We start from the raw sequence: 20,965 nt of genomic DNA, 5'->3' as shown, positions 1-20,965 counted from the left end.
AGCGGAAGCATTAATGCTGCTACCGCACCGCATTTAGCCAAAGCAGGTAACAGCAGCATCTGATCCACCCTCACACCTGAATTTTCACACCCCATTTTTTTCTCTTTTCTCAATCTGGAATGATAAAAAAGGGACTGTGACATTTTCACCTCACCATATGAACCCCTCTCTTCCATGGCGACACCACAGCCAATTATGTGACACCTCGTGGAGCTGCCAGACACATCGAAGACTGACACAGTCTGGATTTGCACCCAGACCATGGGCCCCATCCACATGAAGTAGCAATGTCATTACAGGATGAGCCACCCAGCAGCTTCTATAATTTAGACACGTCCACTCACCTTTCTGGGTCCTGCAGCAGCTCCACTGTCTCTTTGAGTTGGTTGATCATGTCTATGTGGATCTCTGTGCCCTCACTGACCTTTGACCTGCAGACAGGAAATAAGGTGTTGTGGTACAGTAATACCCTGACACAAAGGGGTGGGTCATGCTCAATTAGCAAAGGTCATTCCAAGGAGACTGCCATTCATTTCCATCAATGTTTGACCTGGACTACTTATCAAGTGTTCAGAAATGTACTCCAGATGAGCCTGGACAACATCCCCAGTGCTATGGAACTTCAAAGTTTGACGTATTTAATAAAAAACAGTGTGGGGTTTTTGAGTGAGAGGACATTAACAGGAGTTTATCAGCAGTTTAATCCTTCAGAACAGCAAGCACTTGAGAAAGAAAGAGAGAGAAAGGGGGGAAATGCAGACAAGCAGTGGGAAACAGAGAACAAAAAGAAGGCAGAGCGTGAGCAGCGTGCGGGAGGCTATTTTTATTCCTTAAAAGCTCTTTGTTTAGCAGCTGTCAATAAAATGCTGAGAACAAGCAGGAAAAAATGAAAAGGAACATCAAAAGAAGCACTAAAGGAGCTCACAAATAAAACATAAATAACTCTGCAGTGGAGACAAACACGCCACAGAGACAGGGAGGCAGAGAGCGTATGACACTGACAGCACAGCATGATGGTACTTGCAACAGTCTGAAGGACAGTGATTGATTCAAAATTATTTAAATAATAATAAATAGCTCAAGGCCTGGATATTCTACATTCTGCAGCTAATCTAGTGCAAATTTATATGCTATTTGTCAACTCAAGTGCGTACTTGTCATGGCATTAAAGCTATTTTAAGCTTGAATTTGAGTGAGAAGGAGAAATGGGGACAGAGTGGGAGTGACCGAGGGAGAGATAAAGATGGAGAGAGGCAGAAATGGAGATGAGAAGGAGAGAGTGAGGGGAAGAGAGAGAGAGAGAGAGAGAGAGACTCACGGTTGAACTGACCAGCTGACGTCCTCCTCTATCCTAAGGGGCTCGTCAAAGTCTGTGGCTCGGCCCTGCAGGAGCGGGAAAACATCACCTTTGTTACCATGGCAGCAACAGCTGAGAGACTGACTAAATGCCAGTGCAGCCAGTTAAACCTTGCACACAAACTTATAATGACATGCATGCAGCACATGATATTCGTACAGCTACCAGCATAACATAACCTAAACGCACAATACCATAACATACATGCAGCAAACAGTGCCTATACTCACATTAAGACAAGAATATTACACAGCTGTAACATCATAGCAACACTGAGAAAACTCCACATCAAAGAACATTTTGCTGCAAATCCTTGTAACACATTCAATAACCACAAAAACAGCCGCCTTTAAGACACACTGAGAAAAGAGAAAAGGGGAAACTGGTGTTCATTATCAGTGCAAATGAAAATAAAGCTTACACAGTCTTGAGCAACTGGCAATTTACAGACACTGGGGACTCTCCACGGACCAACCTTTCACCCAGACTTAAAAATACTGCCAAAGCACTGCTAGTTAAAATTCATAGTTATGCATTATTTAGAGGACCGTGTTTTCCCCGTTGAGCTTGCAGACCTACAAAAATCCTGAGGCCCTGAAACCAAGTCACTGAAAGAACAGGAAGTGGCCACACTGGCAAAGAGTGCTCACACACCTCACTATTCCATAAAACACAGCCCTGCCAAGGTCCCATTTTCACACATTCAAGGATCCACAAAAAAAAACTGAAGTAGGCTGCTTAACCCTGAAAATGAATGCTATTCCAAGATCAGCTCTTTCAACTTCAAGCCACTCCCATAGAATGTATATTCTGATCCAGCAAGTTTCTCAGGGCATGGTTTATGTAAATTTATATAAATATGTGGACACAAACTTCATATACACTTTCAGCAAAAACATTCAAGCACTGGCAATTACAGTAATATTCTTTTCAAGAACTGCCAGATACCTTATTTTATTATTCAATTACAATTTTATTATTATTTCATTTTAGGGGATTTTCAAAATGTGAGGGAACCCTGCTAAAGTTTTTATTGGAAAGTGTGGAAGTGTTACAAAAAAGCAGAAGGCCATTTCAGTACAGGCAGAGGGGGACTTGCCTTGATGTAGCCGAGGAACTGTGTGCTCAGCCCTGAATCTCTGGACCCAAATTGATCCTCCAGAGGCTCTGAGATATTGCTGCCTATCGGCTTCACAGAGCCCTGAGGGGAATCAGCTGGGAGAGAAGGAACAAGGGATTAATAAAGGCTGCGCGGACAAGAGAACCAGAAATGAACCGATGGCTGAAGATGGTGGACGCCATCATTGATACTGCCTGTCGGGGAAAGTTCTCATGCACTTAATATCTCGTTTCATTCACTTGTGTAGTGGCTACATCCGATCAGCTTAGCACTAAATATCCACAGTGTTGCTCTAGTGCTTGCAGTTTTGCACAGCTCTATGTAATTAGCACAAAGTAATTTGTGTTGTTGGCTTTGCAAATCCATTTGGACAGCACCGATTAAAAACACTACTAAATGAATAGTAATAGAAATACATTAACATGAAGGCATTTAGCAGGCCTTTTTATCCAAAGTGACTTACACAGATTAACCACACAGAGATTTAGCATTTAATCCAGTTATACAGCTGAATATTTACTGAAGCAATTCTACTACGAGGAGCTTTATGAATATGGGCCGTGGTCTGACCTGGCTTGGCCCCACCCATGTGTCCTGATTGGTCAGACACAGCACAAGAGCTATGCTAAAGTGGGCCAGTGGAAATGCATGCGAACGAGTTCCAATCATAGAAAAGGGTTCCTCTGGCTCTGACCCATTTAGAGACACTGAGGGAAGGACTCTCTAAAAGTCTCTCATCACTGATTGGCTGTTGGGGGTGATTGACAGGGATTTGGTAAGAACACTGATAGTAAACAGTGTGAGATGCAGGGTGGAGTTGTGTTGCATAAGCTGTGGTCAGCAGCATATGAAATCTAAAATCTTTTAAACTCATAGCTAATTACATGCATATCTTAACATGTACCAAAAATAGAAATCCTCAGATTTAAACATTAGCCCTGTAGTCTGTATTGCCTCTAGTTTCCAGTAAATTTCAGAAGATTTTTGCTGTCCGGAACACACAGCGTGTGCCTTCAGCCTGTTAAAAATGCCAGCAGTATCAATGCCAACACCCACAATCCCCTCCTTGTGTCAACAAGGCCTTCCTGTCCATGTCTCCACCTCCTGTTCCTTCTCGCCTCTTGGCAGGGCCTCCCCAGTCATGTCCCCGCCCCCAATCGTCTGAGCGACCAATGGGTCCAGATTCTGTTAAGAGGGGGGATGGAGCTCAAACGCCAAAAGTCAAGTGGGAGACGCCCAGGTGAATGTGCTGCTCTGCCACCTCTTATTTCAAACAGGAAGGGCCTTGTTTCCTCTGTCATCATGTCCGTTTCTTATCAGAGCAGATAAGCCACACAATGCTAACCAGCTTGATACTGTTTGCATGCTGCTACACTTCCACCTCAGTACAGTAGGCCTCAGGCCGATCCCCTGTGCTACTAACGCCACTCTTACAACTGAAAACAACTCATCCTGCCAAGCTTTCCATGTAAACATCCCAGCTGCTGGCTTTTATTCTGCACTATTATACAGACATGTACACCAGCAGGGATGGATACAGCCATTACACAATAAGGTTACTGAGCCTTTGATATGATATGGGGATCAGTGTGATAAGAGTGGAGTGCACATGGAGGGCGTATATCTCTACTTGTCAGTGTGCAGACATGGCCAGCGTGAGTGTGTAGGGAGGTTAAGAGGTGCGCAGAATCCCGCAGATGGGCTCAGTTTTAGAGTTTGTAGTGCTGGTGACGGGGCCTAGTGTGATGCATGTAACAGTACCTCTCACATGTGGTCAACCTTTTCATAACCCCTTTTCATGTAACTACCTGTCAGGGCAGAGATGTGCTCGCTGGAATCGTCCTTGATCAGGCCCTCCTCCTCGGTGATGTGGGACATGGGGACATTCAGACTCAGACTGTCCTCATCTGAGGGCTAAAAAGAGACGGGACGTCCCGTGAGCACTCCGGTTCCCGCTGTTGCCAACGGAAACGTGAGCTCCACCCTCACCGTGCAGCACCGTCTTCATAAACACAGAGATTTTAAACCACAGTAATAGTATGTGGAGCGTCTGAACTCAAATCTTCACAGCACACTGCAGATCTGGGTCGCAAGTACGCAAGTACATTAAACTCCTCTTAACATATCAGCATTCCTGCACATTACTGGCAATTTGAAAATATATATTTTCACCGATATTCAGAACAAACTTCTTCTTTTGTATGATTGCATGCTATGGTTAGTAACCTAAAGTGATTAATTACAAATTATCTGGGACTTGATTTTAAAAAAATGAAAAAAAAATTTTAAATCTTTGGTGAAAACTTCTCTCATTGTCATTGACAATTTTTATTAAATCAACACGATTGGTGAACTAAATAGAACCTTCTATTTGAAAGTGTTCAGCAGTAATCCTATTACTGTAACAGTAACTGGAATATAGTTAGCTGCAGACAATCTCCTTATTGAGTACACTTCAGCTCAAATATGTTTATATATTTAATCATCATTAGCTCAGGCAAATTAGGGTTCATTTCCTTGAATCACTTACAAAAGGATGTAAGAGAGCCTGTTAAGCAACCCGGTTGATTTTCACAGCTCATCCAACTGAGATATAACTTTATAAATGCTAGCTACAAAAAAATTGTATGACGTTTTTTAAGTATTTAGCAGGTGGTCTTCTCCAGAGTAGCACACACTGCTTGCATTTACCTACAATCAATTTATAAAGCTGGATGTTAACTGAAGCAATTCAGGCTAGGTACCTAGCTCACGAGTACAACAGTGTCTCACCTGACAATCAAATCGAAAACCTTGAAGTTGCAAACCCAGTTCCTTATTCAATAAAATAAAGAAGACAAAGACGGCAGCTGACACAACCACTTCCTTCAGCTTCACTACATTAAGTCCTGATTTTGACCACAAACACAGGCACACATCCAGCCTACCTCTGTGGCCGATAGCCTCTTGTCCCCATTGTCGCTGCCGACGCCCGAGTCAGTTTCCTGTTTCTTATTCTGGTCGATGTCCTCGGTGCTGGAGAGGCGGAGAGCAGAGCTGCGGGTCAGTTTGGGCGGGGCATGGCGGGACAGAGCAGGAGAGCGGGGCAGGGAGAAGGATCGCGAGCAGCAGTCAGTCTCCGTCTGAGCGCAGAGTCCAGAGAGCGGCGCGGCACTCTAACTGAGGAGGGTCTCCAGAGGCCTCCGCACGCACGCTGCTCACGCTCAGAAAAGGGGGTCAGCACCACGCGCTCATTAACTGCTATGTGGAACAATCCAAAAGTGAGCCCTCATTCACTACAGCCACAGATCCTTTACGCGCACCAGATACTCAGCTCAGCGCTCAGCCTCCCTGAAGCTAAAACCTTCCAACCTGATGCAGTTACGGAAAATTCATTTAAGAGCGTGACCAAGTGCAATACTGTGGCAATGGATGCTCTGCTTTAATATAGCACCGGAGAGTCTTGTTACACACCGATTCCTGGCTCTGAACTCCCTGTCTTGTTTTCCTGCTCTGACCACTGGCTGAGGTTCTGAATGGCAGAGTTCACATGGCTTCTGGGTGTTTCCAGGTGTGCAGGAACTCACCTGCCAGTGGCCGGATGCGACAGGCTGAGTCTGTCTATCACGGGAAGGTAGAGGGTGTCGGCCATCTTGTCACTGCGGCACTCCTCCATAGTCAGGTATTTAAATATGTGCACCCTGCCCTTCATGCAGATCTGCAGAGCCACAGAGACAGACCACAGATAGTGATGGATTTACATAACACAACACTCTGAGGCTGTTAATAAAGACCGTGTGTATTTGCATGTATGTGTGTGGCTGTGTATATATGAGCATGTGTATGTGTCTGAGTGCATAGTGCATGTGTGCATGTGCATGTGCATGCAAGCATGTGTCTGTGCCTGTGGTTGTGAGCGTATGAATATGTTTGTATGTGCATGTGTGTGTGCATGTGCACGTGTGTGTGTTTGTGTGTGCGTGTGCCTGCGTGTGTGTGTATATGCACATCCAGTGGTATGACAGCCTGCTATCAATAACCCCTGTGCTAAGATAAGAGAGTCTAACCCCTAAGCCCTCTAAGGTAGGCCTCACCTGTGCAGGTGGGCTCTGCAGGGGGTTGTTCTCCAGCCGCAGAGACTGCAGGTGAACCATCTTCCTGAAGCAGGTGGGCACGGTGGACACCTTGTTACAGGACACGTCCAGCTTCACCAGGGGCAGCTCTGCCAGGCCTGAGAGGTGGAGAGAGGGGCTTACAGGCTCAAAATGCCACCACAGTGTTACTGAAACGCTGCGCTAACACCAGCATGCAAACAGCATCAAGCGGTTAATCCAATCAATCCAATTCAAGTTTGCTAATATATACTTCAGTTGAAGGAGACTAAACATCTTTAACAGAAGAAGATGGGGCTTGTGACTGTCACTGAGCTGGTTCAAAATATTCCCAGAATGCAATGGCATTCTACTACAGTAGCTAAGCTGTAAAAGATCTATGCCATCTCAGTCCCCATAGAATTCAGTAACAAAACCAGTGACTACAACAAGAGCAAAAATCAGCAGAAAGTTAGACGGTGACATTAACAGCAATGATACCCGCAGCAGAAACAGCATAAACAGCCTGTGGCTGCCACTGGAAACAGGCCCTGTTCCAGCACTGGCTGCTCTCCAGTGAAGATGCACTCTTCCTCCCCAGCAGAGAGAGGGAGCGGGGGGGCAGGGACAGAAATTAAGGCAGCCAACAGCCCACTGACACAGACACTTTCTCTGCTATTAAAGAAGAGATCTCAAACTCCGGGCCAAAACAAGGCTGCAGATGCTACGACCCTCCAGGACACAAGCTTAAGCATCCTGTCTTACACGCACCAATCATAGCTCTCCACAGAGGGTGCAAAAGTGGGCTTGTTCGCTCGCTGGAACAAATGAACAGTTTTGGATGAATCCTGGAATGTGACCCAAAAGTTCTGGCAAAATTCATTGTGAAAAACTCCGGAGGTGCAGACGGAAGGACTTCCTGAGGTCGGGTCTGAGCTGGCAGCCCACTGTTTGAGACAAACAGTTTGAACGCTACCAGATGCTGTCGCAGACGTTTCAGCTGCATTCCCATTGGCTCGTTTGCACTGTAAACAGCCGGACTCCCTGCAGCTGGCCACTGATGATGCACGCTCTCGATTCACACAAACATGTCTTTAACAGAGAGCCGATTAAACCAGTAAGACACGTTCAATGAGGTCTGTGATCCTCAGGGCGTCTGGCTCTCCCCTCCCACCATCCCCCCTCTCACTCTGAACAAAGTGAAGAGGAGGTGCTGGGGGGTTCAAAATGTCTGACAGCAGGAACATCTCAGAGACATCCAGAGGTTAAACAGCTAAAGCCGCCAAAACTGTGAAGGAACGGCCGGCCAGAGTTAAAAATAAACAGGGAAAATCATCGAAAAGCATTAAGCGCACTCACATGAGCCAGAGTAAACAGCCAAAGACAGCCAGCCAAACATAAAAGAGCATTATTCCCAGAATTAAAGCATACATACAACAGCATTTGGAAGAATGCTTTTTACTTCAATACAGGGCTTCTCTCTCTGGGGTTCATTTAACTGCCAGTTACATGAAGACGTTTTTTTTAAACAACGCTATGACTTTTAGTTTATTCTTTGAGATTGCAGTTTCAATTTAAATCAATTCAGCTTGTTTTTACTTTCTGTATTAGGGGTGTTGGCAATGAATGCAAGTCATATCAGTGCAATTTGGGCTTGAGGGTTGGAGACAGGAAAAGAGAGAGAGCTGAGATACAAAACGAGAGAGAACGAGAGCAAGGCACTTTCTACAAAGTCATTTCCTGAGAGAGAATAAATTAAAGCCAAACAATTAGCACTTTATCTCACAGACAACTCCTTCATTAGTATCACACCAAAAATACCCCAGTGATACATATCTAGGGAAAGGCCATTAGAGAGAGCAAGATCTAGATATTATTTTTAAATCCAGGAAGCACACTTTTTTTAATTAGATGAAAAAAAAACTTAAATCGGCAAATGTACTTTCAAGGTCAATCCCTAAAACCACTTCACAAGGCTTTTACAAATGTACTATACTTGTGGGGTAGAACTGGATCCAGCAGATGTAACAAGCTCATGGCATTTCCTTAATGTTGCAGCCACGTTACCCAGTTGCTATGACATCGCTGTAATACAGGGTTTGGACTGTCTCCTCACCTCCCAGTGAGGGTGAAACCAGGGTCACATGAGTCACACAAAGACATAAAACACAAGGCTGTGAACTTTCGAAAGATGTGAGGAAGAGAAGGGGGGATATATCCTTTCCAATATCCTTTCAAATATATAAAGCTTAGCTCACTGGTAGAAGCTGTGCCTCCCAGCTCCAGGAACACTTTAACCATGCTCTGCGTTTCAACTCATTTTGTGTTACCATTTAACCATTTTTTCTCATGAAGAGACCTGCTCTTATGACAGTAATTTCACCACCAACCATAGAGATACTGTGATATCAGTGGTGCCCCTACAGGTCTCACCTTCCGGAAGCACACACAGGAAGTTCCTCCTAACATTGAGCTCCCTCAGGGCCTTCAGGTGACCGATGTGCTGAGGCAGAGCGGTGATCTCATTGCAGCTAATGTCCTGCAGGGATAGAAGAGCAGAGAACAAGCCCCACTCCAAAACCGCATCATGACCACACAACACCGCCTGGTATAGCCACCCTGTTACCATCACTGTAGCTGTAACCTCACTACAGTGCAGTCTTAATCTATACATCTAATACACCATGCAAACAAACACACACACATACACACAGACATGCGCGCAAACATCCTCGCACACGCACGCACAGAGTCAACTGTCCTAGAAAAGGATATATATAATAAAACATCACTGAGCTCCATTCATATTTACTCAGCTGCAAACTGACTGGACACAAAGTGCTGAGTAATGACATACTGCTCTCCCCTACAGCGGAGCAAGGCGGCAGCACTGCAGCCTGTGTGATCAGGCCCTGCGCCTCACCTGCACCTGAGGCACTTTCTGTGCCATATTCATGTGCGGTGTGAGGTCAGCTTCCTCAAACCTCACCTCATGCCGAGTGCTAAGCCTGACAATGCCCCACATAAACAGAGACAGACACCTGATTATGTATACAGCACATACACTGTAATTCAGCACATATACACATGCATACACACACACACACACACACACATACCAGCTCCATCAGGCTCGTGAGCTGGCCGATGGCCTCTGGAAGGCAGAGCAGTTTGTTGTTGCTGGCGTTGAGCACACGCAGGGGCAGCCCACAGAGACAGGCGGGCAGAACAGAGAGCTGGTTACGACTGTAGAGAGAGAGATGCACACACACACAGGCACATAAATACACACACAAGCACATGCACACACACAAACACACACACACACAGGCACACACACACACACGCGCACACGCACACGCATGCACACACACACACACACAAGGCACACGCGCACACACACACACACACACACACAGGCACACATGCATACAGACACACATGCACACACACGCACACACCATCAGATCAGGTGATAAGCAGACAGACAGACAAATACACCACAGGGAAACAGCAAAGATCAATAATAAATACTCTGCTGTAAATAAATGGTAGAAATGTGTCCTAGAAATTATGAATATCATTTACAAAAATGATGACATTTCTGTTTACAAAATCAATTCCTGTGATTCTCATGCCAAAATAAACATTCTGAAACAAACACAATCATTTTGAGACTGAGAACAGACACATCCACTACTGTTCTTGACCACACCCCTTCTGAATATTAATATGACACATCTAACCGGAACTCTTCAATGGCATTATTTCACATTTAAAGAACACAGAGCTGAGCATCAGGTGGGTGTGCAGAATGTGTGGCAGCAGCGGTCAGAGGTGTGGGGCAGCTCTGAAAGAGGCGACTGCCAGCCGTGTAACCCTGGAAAGGGACTGACTTTTGAAGAGCGCAGCACAGTGTGGCCGAGTAGGGGAATTACAGGATTTATTGCCTCATGCAACGTTACGTAACTGTCTGGAAATCAAGCAAAAAAAAAACTTTCGCCAGCACTAAATAAGAACTGAACATTTTCCAGTCCTTGGAAAATCAAAGCACATTTCGTATCCCTCACATCACTGCTCATTATGATAAGAGAGACAGGGCTCTTATTTTGTGAAATAAACAAGAGAAGCGCACTGCGAAGGTTCTGGCCAAATCTGTGACGGAGAACACATGTAGCTCGTAAACATGGACGCCAGCAGGTCTGGCTCCGGAACACAGAACATTCCAGAACACCTGGTGCTTTCACGGCTCTCAGGTGAATTCCAGAACGTCTGATACACTCGCTTTGGACACATTATGTTACACAGATCAAAAGACCAAAGGAGCTGCATCAAAAATATATTTGTGCGTGCGCGTGTGCATGCGGGCGAGTGTGTGTGTATTTGCGTATGTGGACATGAGTGCATGTGTATAAGTGTATGTGTGTATGTGCGTATGTATGTGTAAGTGTGTGAGTGTGTATGTAAGCATGCATGTATATGTGTGCATGGAAGTGTACGTGTGTGAATGTGTAAGTTGGTGATGTAACCCTAAAGGCAAGTATGCTTTCTGACATAATGCCGCACTCCCTGTCTTGCAAGGTCCTGCTCAGGGGGGACCTTGTGAGGTAACACATCTAACAGCTTTCACTGTGTCCCCAGTGTGTGGGACATTCTGGAAGCATCCGGGATTAAACCCAGTGCTTCTTTGTCAAACGGAGACAACAAAATGCTCACACCTCCTATAAGAGGCTAATGACATTAACCTTGATCACGCTGTTACAGCCAAGAAATCATGCTCCCTAGTTTGTGTCTCTCGACAGGGATATTAAAAGGAAGCAGATCACCTGGTTAGATTTCTTTCTCCAGCAGCATATTTCACCTCACCACCAGGGAAATCTGTCTCCCTGCGCCATTTATTCCTGGTCCCAGGGTGCGTCTCATTAATAGACACAAAGCATTTCCTTCTGTCCTGCAGTAACAGAGCAATTAGTGCAGCTGTGATCCCAAAGACCTGCTGCCAGGGCACTGAGTATGTATGTGAGTGCGCATGTGTGTGCGTGTGTGTGCTCGTGCGTACGTGTGTGTGTGTGTGTGTGTGTGTGTGTGTGTGTGTGTGTGTGTGTGTGTGTGTGTGTGTGTGTGTGTGTGTGTGTGTGTGTATGTGTGTGTGAGTGCGTGTGTGTGTGTGTGCGTGTGTGTGTGCTCGTGCGTACGTGTGTGTATGTGTGCGCGTGTGTGTTTGTGTGTGCTCGTGCGTGTGTGTGTGTGTGTGTGTGCACGTGTGTGTGCGTGTGCGTGTGTGTGCGCGTGTGTGTTTGTGTGTGCTCTTGCTTACGTGTGTGTGTGTGTGTGTGCTCGTGCGTACGTGTGTGTGTGCGTGTGTGTGTGTGTGCTCGTGCATACGTGTGTGTGCGTGTGTGTGTGTGTGTGTGCTCGTGCATACGCGTGTGCGCGCGTGTGTGTGTGTGTGCTCGTGCGTACGTGTGTGTGTGTGTGTGTGTGTGTGTGTGCATGCGTGCATGTCTGCATTATCAATATGAATAATAATAAAGTAAATATGTTTCTCACACAGTTTCTCATGAAAGCAGTGAAATGCTCCAGTGTTGTCCGGTCTGTCAGGCCCTAGTGCAGCTGAACCCATGGCTCTGAATTTTAGGAGAGGACATCCTGACCCATACATGTACGTACCCATGAGGGCAAAACAGGAACTGAGGGGGGGTGAGCTACTTACCCCCACCAACCTCCTCCTGTCCTCCTGCCTTGCCTCAGGCAGTGCTGGGACACCTCCCCCCTCCCCCCACATCACCCGCAGGAGAGTTAGCTAAGGTGACAATACCCGAGAGGGGGCCCACTAATGCATCGAAACCCCTGTAAACTCCCCCTGTGTGGTTGTGGGAGGGTCTGTAAACTCCCCCCTCTTGTTGTGGATCTCAGTGCTGGTGCTCCTGGGCCAGAAGGCCTGAGCTTATGTTACTGTTCTCTTTGGCCCCATCACACTACTTCTGCACACAAACAGCCTCAGTCGCAGTCAGCTTATGTAATGGGCATGAGGAGGGGATCACATGAGCATTCTTATATATCTCTCTCTCTCTCTCTCTCTCCCTCAAACACACACACACACACACTCACTCGTCAGTAGCCTGATACCTGAAGCCACTCAGAGACATGCAAAAGCCATGACATCATGTCACAGCGTATTACCCGTCACGCATGGGCCTAACGAGCGTGACAGCTGGCAGGGTTGTTTGTACTGAAACACCTGAGGCTCAGACCCTTTCTGCGCCAGAACCTTCTCCACCAAGCCCTTTAAACCACTACTGACTGATACATACACTCCCCATACACTCCAAAATACACCCCTCACTAATGGTCCAGGAGTCTGCAAACAAACAGCAGTAGTTTGTACTAACACATCACCTTAAGCTCTCAGCTCATACACAAAACCAACGGGAACTGATACGTAAGCACCCAACACAAAATTACTGCACATTCAGGAGCTGTAACTACTGCGAAATGACACTGCAAACAATAAAGATGTAGGCAATACAGAGAATAACACAACGCTCGGTAAGTGACTCCTTCAGCTTGTCAATTCCATACTCACAGCATACGCCCCTAAGAGTCTGTTAAACCTGCACTGATCAAATGTTCACCCACTCAAACCCTGTTCCAATGCACCACGCACCAGAAGCCTCTTGAAGTCCTTAATCCTTTTACATGCCCCTTCTCTGCCACACCCCCACGTTACTCAGTCTGGCACATGCTGAGTTTGTGCCGAATGGCTGTGGTTTCCAGTCCATTTAAAAACGGCACTGCCAATCTGAGCTCTAGGCAAAGATGGCTCGAAAAGGCAATAATCATCATGTGCTACAAAGCATGGCAGACAAGGGAGAGCAGTAAAGCAGCCGGTAGGGCTGGCACCACAGGTCAGTGGCTGGTACAAATCACATGATTGCTACTGCCAGCTCACAGAACTTCCACTAGCATGACATGCCCCTCCCCTTACCACACCACCATATCACTGGCACCACAAGCCCCTCCCCCCACCACACCCCTATATCACTGCCACCACAATCCCCTCCCCATTCCACACCTCTCTCTGACCCTGCTCCTTTACCTACAGATGTTTAAAGCATTAACGTGTTAGCATGACCCTTTTACCTCTGTAAAACACTTCAATCCCCACCTGGGCCCTGACACTTTGGAACAGCTTGAAACGGTTACTGCAGAGAGGAGAAATGCTTTTTACTAAAGTTTACTGCAAATCCAAACTCGGAAGATGAAAAGCAAAAAGGCGGCGTGTGATAAAAAAGGAGGCGTTTCACATTTCTGCTCAAATCCCTGCGCACCACAGGAGAAGCTGGGAGCTTTGTAAACATGACAGGAGGAATCTCAGGATTCAAGGAGGTATGCTTCAGTTCTTACCTTAAGCTCTCAGGTCTAATGAGGCATGTTGTGAATGTTTCTCTTCTTCGCTTACCTTCTCGGGCTCAGTGCTTGCAGTAAGCTCTCGGTTCTTACCTTAGGTTTAAAGAGGTGAGAGTCTGCAGGCTGATGATAGAGTCAGGAATACTTCTAATACAATTATGATAGAGGTTCAGCGTTTCCAAGGAGACAAGGTGACACACTTCAGAGGGAACATCTGTCAAGCGGTTCTTGGACAAGTCTGTCAAACAGAGAAAGAGAGACAGTAAGAGAGGGAAACTTTATTTCCAAACTAGGCAGTCAAACACAAAACATTAGTAAAAACACCCTAACACAGTCCCAACCTCAAACCCGTCATATCCCCTCCCAGACCCAGTCCTTATGCAAGCTCTGAAAATAAATATCAAAGAGAACATGAGAAAATCCCTCACATCAACACCCAAAACTCAATCCAAACTCAGAGAGAGAGAGAGAGAGAGAAAGTGAGAGACGCCATGAATCTCTTGTTGAATCCTTACACTATGAGAAAAAGAAAATTCAAATAAACTTATGCAGTAAGCATAAAATCTCATTTAGGAGGTTTTAAGTTGAGGAAATGAACACAGACAGGCTCTTTAGTTCCAGATTCTGGAACTAAAGTCCATAGTCCTGGAGAGTGAGTGCTTAGGAGGACACTGCAGGTCATACCCACCTCCCGAGTCACCTCATTCAAAAATCAGCAGAGCACGTTCCAAATTCAATGCTTGATACATGATTACAAAACATTAGTTCAGCCAATAATCACTAGGTATAGCAACAGCTGGGCCACAAATCCACACAAAGTCACACAGATACAACTGAGATTGTAATTGACAGCACAGCTGTGACTGGCTGATTAATCAATTCTCTCCCGTTTCAGAAGTTAATCGGCTGAAAAAAATACTCTTCGTGCTGCAATCAGAATGTGGTTATTTTCTGAGACAGGCAAATGACAGAATGCCAGCCTACACGAAACACCAAGAAGCACTGCAAAGCATATAATCTAATTCAGCTTTGTCACTAACTGCAATTTCCAAAACCCAACTTAAAAATTTTTTAGTAATAACCTGTGATTGTGGAAACACACCAGTTATGTACTACAGTCACATTAGATACACATTCAATTATTTCAGTAAAGAGCACTGAGCACCTGCAGTTAGCCACATTCACCACCAGACGTCTCAGAAACAGTCTCAGAAACAGCAACCAGGAGCCTCTCCACAGACTCAAACAAGGTCTCAGGAAAAAACTTCCTGGACTGTGGAACCACACAAAACAACAACCTTGGATATCAGTCCAAGAACAGACCAAAACACTCACACAGCAAAACACCCTGCCATTGTTCTACCATGGTGATTTAGTGCACTCAGCTGCAATTTTCTTCTGAGGTAAAAATGTCAATAAGGAAGTCTGTACTACATCATAGCTACAGTGGGGGAAATTGTAAAACGAAAAAAAAACATAACACAAAAAGAATGTTTGTCTTTCATCATTTCCACAAAGCTGTTCTTGGTTTTTGCTCAAAATAACATCCAGAACTGGTAGCACAAAACAAAACTTTCACAACGTCTTTGAATTTCTAACTGAACCAATGTCGACAAATTAGCATCAACATTTCTGCCATAAAACATTCCACTGATGTGGACAAGGGGCGTCAAACCACAGCCTACTGAGTCACACAGACTCAGATCACTTTGATCCCACAGACTGGCTCCGACAGTGAAATGCCAGGCTAATATATGGCTAATATCCACACTGCAGTACTGAATGCTGCTCAACATCTGAACATAGCTCTACTGTCATTGTGTTGCCCCGTTAATGGAGTGGGTGTGGCTGCCCGGGATGGTAATGTTCAGATCAAGAAAACGTGTTTGTATGTGCGTGTGTGTGTTTGTTTGTGTTTGTGTGTGCAGGTGCTTGTGTGTGTGCTTGTGTGCGTGTGTGTGCAGCAATCTCACATGTCCCTCCCACATCACTGCAGACTGTTGTGGCTACCCTCACCCCACCCCACCCCCCAGCACATCTGGGCTGCATGGATGTCTAATGACAGGAGATGAATGTTGGGAAGACAGAGCACTATTTCTGGGGGAGGAGAGGTCCACAGCATAGAAACCACAATGCCAGTAATCACACAAACAGCCTCTTTTCATGTGGGGTCATCTCTGCGTCCCCACCCCCCAGGGACACAGGGATCCCACACAGGCATGTGCAGATGCAACGGGCCCCTGCCAGACTCCTGTACATACAGAGGTACTACAGACCCCTGCCAGACTCCTGTACATGCTGAGGTACTACAGACCCCTGCCAGACTCCTGTAAGCTGAGGTACTACAGACCCCTGCCAGACTCCTGTACATACTGAGGTACTACAGACCCCTGTGTGCTGAGGTACTACAGACCCCTGCCAGACTCCTGTACATACTGAGGTACTACAGACCCCTGTGTGCTGAGGTACTACAGACCCCTGTGTGCTGAGGTACTACAGACCCCTGCCAGACTCCTGTAAGCTGAGGTACTACAGACTCTGGAGAGTGTGAGGTCTATGGCATGGCGATTCCCCCGCCCCCACACACACGCATGCACAGTTCTAAATAGCCTGCTGAGTAATTTAGAACTGTGATAGCCTACTGATAATAATCAGATAGATGTAGTATTCTATAAAAACAAGCGCTTCTTTTCTTTCTGGCAGTTTTCACATTTTTTTGTGACTGACAGTGAATGTGTGGGTTAGTTTAAGAAGCTGACAGCTCAGCCTGTGCAGACTTGGTGGTGTGCGCATGCAGCATTTCCCAGAAAGGGCAGGATTTCCAGCCTCTCATAGTTCAGTACGCCAGCTGAACTTTCACAAAGCAAGGCAGACCACCACTCAGCAGCAAGTGAACTCACATATTCCACTACCTCCACTGTCTCAGACAGCCTAATACAGGCTAACAAAACCAAATGCACAGCCTCACATCCTGCACAGCACATCACATTATATATATCTTCAGTTTGTCATCATTTGCTTTCCTTTGATCTCAATGATAATATAAAATAAAGGGGACTGAAATGGCAGAGAAGCTAAATTAAGAGGATTACAGTATCACCTATATTAATATAGCTGCAAGCAGTGTCCAAGCAGCATAAGCAACGGTTGGCAAACACAGAAACTCTATGATGGCGTATACCCACTTTACATATATATGTTCCAACTGTAATGATGGACCATGCCATCAACTTGGGGACCTGACCTCTTCCCCTGCTCCCTGAGTTGTACAAGGCCACACAATGTGTGTACATTCAGTGTCCAGTGGGTCCCCACTGCCTGTACCCCAGTCCCAGCACCATTCCCCTATTCTCAGGAGGACACAGGGAGCTTATTTAACAGGCAAAACATTCCATTAAACGTGCCATCTATTGAACAGGAAGTTCACCCTGATAGAGCTGCTACATTTTGCAATGCGTTTCAGTGGGAGGGCGTGTCAGTTGGCAACTAGGTTTGTGGTGGTGTAACGTATCGCAGAGTATGTAAAGTATGCGATCGGCCTCAGTATAAAGGCTTCAGACATTCGCCCCCTCAGTCACCATCCCTGCAACGTTCTGTTCGGTCCTGTTTCTGCTGGGAAATATTCACATGACATTCTGTTACTTCTGAATGTGCCCAGACGTTCACTGCTCTTAAATGAGTCAGTCTCAACCAGTCCGTGCTGATTAATTCACTAAACACAGGAGCAGCCGTATTCTCCACTGTGCTCTGTAACGGCAAACCTACCGACCACTGTTAAACACCCTGTAATCCGTTAGCAGGATGTTTCTGTGAAGCCGCTTTCATGGATCATACTGCCATCTGTACACTGTGATGAGGCAATTGTGCTGTTAAACGCTAAGTGTACACTGAAAACAGCTACTGTCGCACATTTTGCCTATTTCTTGGCACTTTGTCTCTCACTCGGGTTGGTGTTTTGTCACTGTTGTCTCGTTTTAGTATCTAGTCTCTTGTTCTTATTTATCTGACATGCACTTTATGCATCATGCCTTGGATGGCCCTATATGAAAGTCACTCTAGATAAGGTAAAATAAATAAAACAGCAGTAATAACTCCCCCATCCTGTGTGCGGGTGACTGCATATCATAAAAACACTCATGGCAAAGAATGTCTACCACACTATTATGGCAGGGAGTGGGGGTGAAAGGGGTTGCAGGCTTGAATGTTGAGACATCAGTATGCTCTCTGAACCTGAAGGGAAAACAGACCTCCTGGTTCTGATAAGTAGGACATAACCAGTAAAAATGACAGTGAAAGAAGACATCTGTTTCAATGATGAGTCACAGACTATTGCACCCTACTGCCACAGAGTCTACTGTACTCTACTGCCACAGACTCTACTGCACCCTACTGCCACAGAGTCTACTGCACCCTACTGCCACAGAGTCTACTGCACCCTACTGCCACAGAGTCTACTGCACTCTACTGCCACAGAGTCTACTGCACTCTACTGCCACAGAGTCTACTGCACTCTACTGCCACAGAGTCTACTGTACTCTACTGCCACAGAGTCTACTGCACTCTACTGCCACAGAGTCTACTGCACTCTACTGCCACAGAGTCTACTGCACTCTACTGCCACAGAGTCTACTGTACTCTACTGCCACAGAGTCTACTGTACTCTACTGCCACAGAGTCTACTGCACTCTACTGCCACAGAGTCTACTGTACTCTACTGCCACAGAGTCTACAGCACCCTACTGCCACAGAGTCTACTGCACCCTACTGCCACAGTCTACTGTACTCTACTGCCACAGAGTCTACTGCACTCTACTGCCACAGAGTCTACTGCACCCTACTGCCACAGAGTCTACTGTACTCTACTGCCACAGAGTCTACTGCACTCTACTGCCACAGAGTCTACTGTACTCTACTGCCACAGAGTCTACTGCACTCTACTGCCACAGAGTCTACTGCACCCTACTGCCACAGAGTCTACTGTACTCTACTGCCACAGAGTCTACTGCACCCTACTGCCACAGAGTCTACTGCACTCTACTGCCACAGAGTCTACTGTACTCTACTGCCACAGAGTCTACTGCACTCTACTGCCACAGAGTCTACTGTACTCTACTGCCACAGAGTCTACTGCACTCTACTGCCACAGAGTCTACTGCACCCTACTGCCACAGAGTCTACTGTACTCTACTGCCACAGAGTCTACTGCACTCTACTGCCACAGAGTCTACTGCACTCTACTGCCACAGAGTCTACTGTACTCTACTGCCACAGAGTCTACTGCACTCTACTGCCACAGAGTCTACTGCACCCTACTGCCACAGAGTCTACTGTACTCTACTGCCACAGAGTCTACTGCACTCTACTGCCACAGAGTCTACTGCACTCTACTGCCACAGAGTCTACTGCACCCTACTGCCACAGAGTCTACTGTACTCTACTGCCACAGAGTCTACTGCACTCTACTGCCACAGAGTCTACTGCACTCTACTGCCACAGAGTCTACTGCACTCTACTGCTACAGAGTCTACTGCACCCTACTGCCACAGAGTCTACTGCACTCTACTGCCACAGAGTCTACTGCACCCTACTGCCACAGAGTCTACTGCACTCCACTGCCACAGAGTCTACTGCACCCTACTGCCACAGAGTCTACTGCACCCTACTGCCACAGAGTCTACTGCACTCTACTGCCACAGAGTCTACTGCACCCTACTGCCACAGAGTCTACTGCACCCTACTGCCACAGAGGCTACTGCACCCTACTGCCACAGAGTCTACTGCACTCTACTGCCACAGAGTCTACTGCACTCTACTGCCACAGAGTCTACTGCACCCTACTGCCACAGAGTCCACTGCACTCTACTGCCACAGAGTCTACTGCACCCTACTGCCACAGAGTCTACTGCACCCTACTGCCACAGAGTCTACTGCACCCTACTGCCACAGAGTCTACTGCACCCTACTGCCACAGAGTCCACTGCACTCTACTGCCACAGAGTCTACTGCACTCTACTGCCACAGAGTCTACTGCACCCTACTGCCACAGAGTCCACTGCACTCTACTGCCACAGAGTCTACTGCACCCTACTGCCACAGAGTCTACTGCACCCTACTGCCACAGAGTCTACTGCACCCTACTGCCACAGAGTCTACTGCACTCTACTGCCACAGAGTCTACTGCACCCTACTGCCACAGAGTCCACTGCACTCTACTGCCACAGAGTCTACTGCACTCTACTGCCACAGAGTCTACTGCACCCTACTGCCACAGAGTCCACTGCACTCTACTTCCACAGAGTCTACTGCACTCTACTGCCACAGAGTCTACTGCACTCTACTGCCACAGAGTCTACTGCACCCTACTGCCACAGAGTCCACTGCACTCTACTGCCACAGAGTCTACTGCACTCTACTGCCACAGAGTCTACTGCACCCTACTGCCACAGAGTCTACTGCACCCTACTGCCACAGTCTACTGCACCCTACTGCCACAGAGTCTACTGCACCCTACTGCCACAGAGTCTACTGCACTCTACTGCCACAGAGTCTACTGCACCCTACTGCCACAGAGTCTACTGCACTCTACTGCCACAGAGTCTACTGCACCCTATTGCCACAGAGTCTACTGCACCCTACTGCCACAGAGTCTACTGCACCCTACTGCCACAGAGTCTACTGCACCCTACTGCCACAGAGTCTACTGCACTCTACTGCCACAGAGTCTACTGCACTCTACTGCCACAGAGTCTACTGAACCCTACTGCCACAGAGTCTACTGCACCCTACTGCCACAGAGTCTACTGCACCCTACTGCCACAGAGTCTACTGTACTCTACTGCCACAGAGTCTACTGCACCCTACTGCCACAGAGTCTACTGCACCCTACTGCCACACAGAGTCCACTGCAACCCTACTGCCACAGAGTCTACTGCACTCTACTGCCACAGAGTCTACTGCACCCTACTGCCACAGAGTCCACTGCACCTCTACTCCACAGAGTCTACTGCA

At 46.8% G+C, this 20,965-nt stretch overlaps 1 protein-coding gene across 6 annotated transcripts in view; it reads right to left on the bottom strand.

The window, feature by feature from the left end:
- LOC135240400 (leucine-rich repeat and calponin homology domain-containing protein 1-like) overlaps positions 1-20,965 on the bottom strand; it is a 59,616-nt gene that overhangs the window by 19,544 nt on the left and 19,107 nt on the right. For all 6 annotated transcript variants that reach the window (XM_064309815.1, XM_064309817.1, XM_064309816.1 and 3 more), the window contains exons 2-11: positions 14,051-14,195; positions 9,667-9,793; positions 8,981-9,086; positions 6,551-6,687; positions 6,044-6,174; positions 5,405-5,492; positions 4,286-4,391; positions 2,457-2,572; positions 1,319-1,383; positions 345-431 (exon numbers count right to left, since the gene is read on the bottom strand). In XM_064309815.1, coding sequence (XP_064165885.1) covers positions 345-431; positions 1,319-1,383; positions 2,457-2,572; positions 4,286-4,391; positions 5,405-5,492; positions 6,044-6,174; positions 6,551-6,687; positions 8,981-9,086; positions 9,667-9,793; positions 14,051-14,195 — 1,108 coding nt within the window. The remainder of the gene's footprint in view (positions 1-344; positions 432-1,318; positions 1,384-2,456; positions 2,573-4,285; positions 4,392-5,404; positions 5,493-6,043; positions 6,175-6,550; positions 6,688-8,980; positions 9,087-9,666; positions 9,794-14,050; positions 14,196-20,965) is intronic.

The sequence above is a fragment of the Anguilla rostrata genome, chromosome 15 (assembly GCF_018555375.3).
Source record: "Anguilla rostrata isolate EN2019 chromosome 15, ASM1855537v3, whole genome shotgun sequence".
NCBI lineage: Eukaryota > Metazoa > Chordata > Actinopteri > Anguilliformes > Anguillidae > Anguilla > Anguilla rostrata.
Note: the sequence above shows the minus strand (reverse complement) of the source record. Positions and strands in the feature narration are given on the sequence as shown.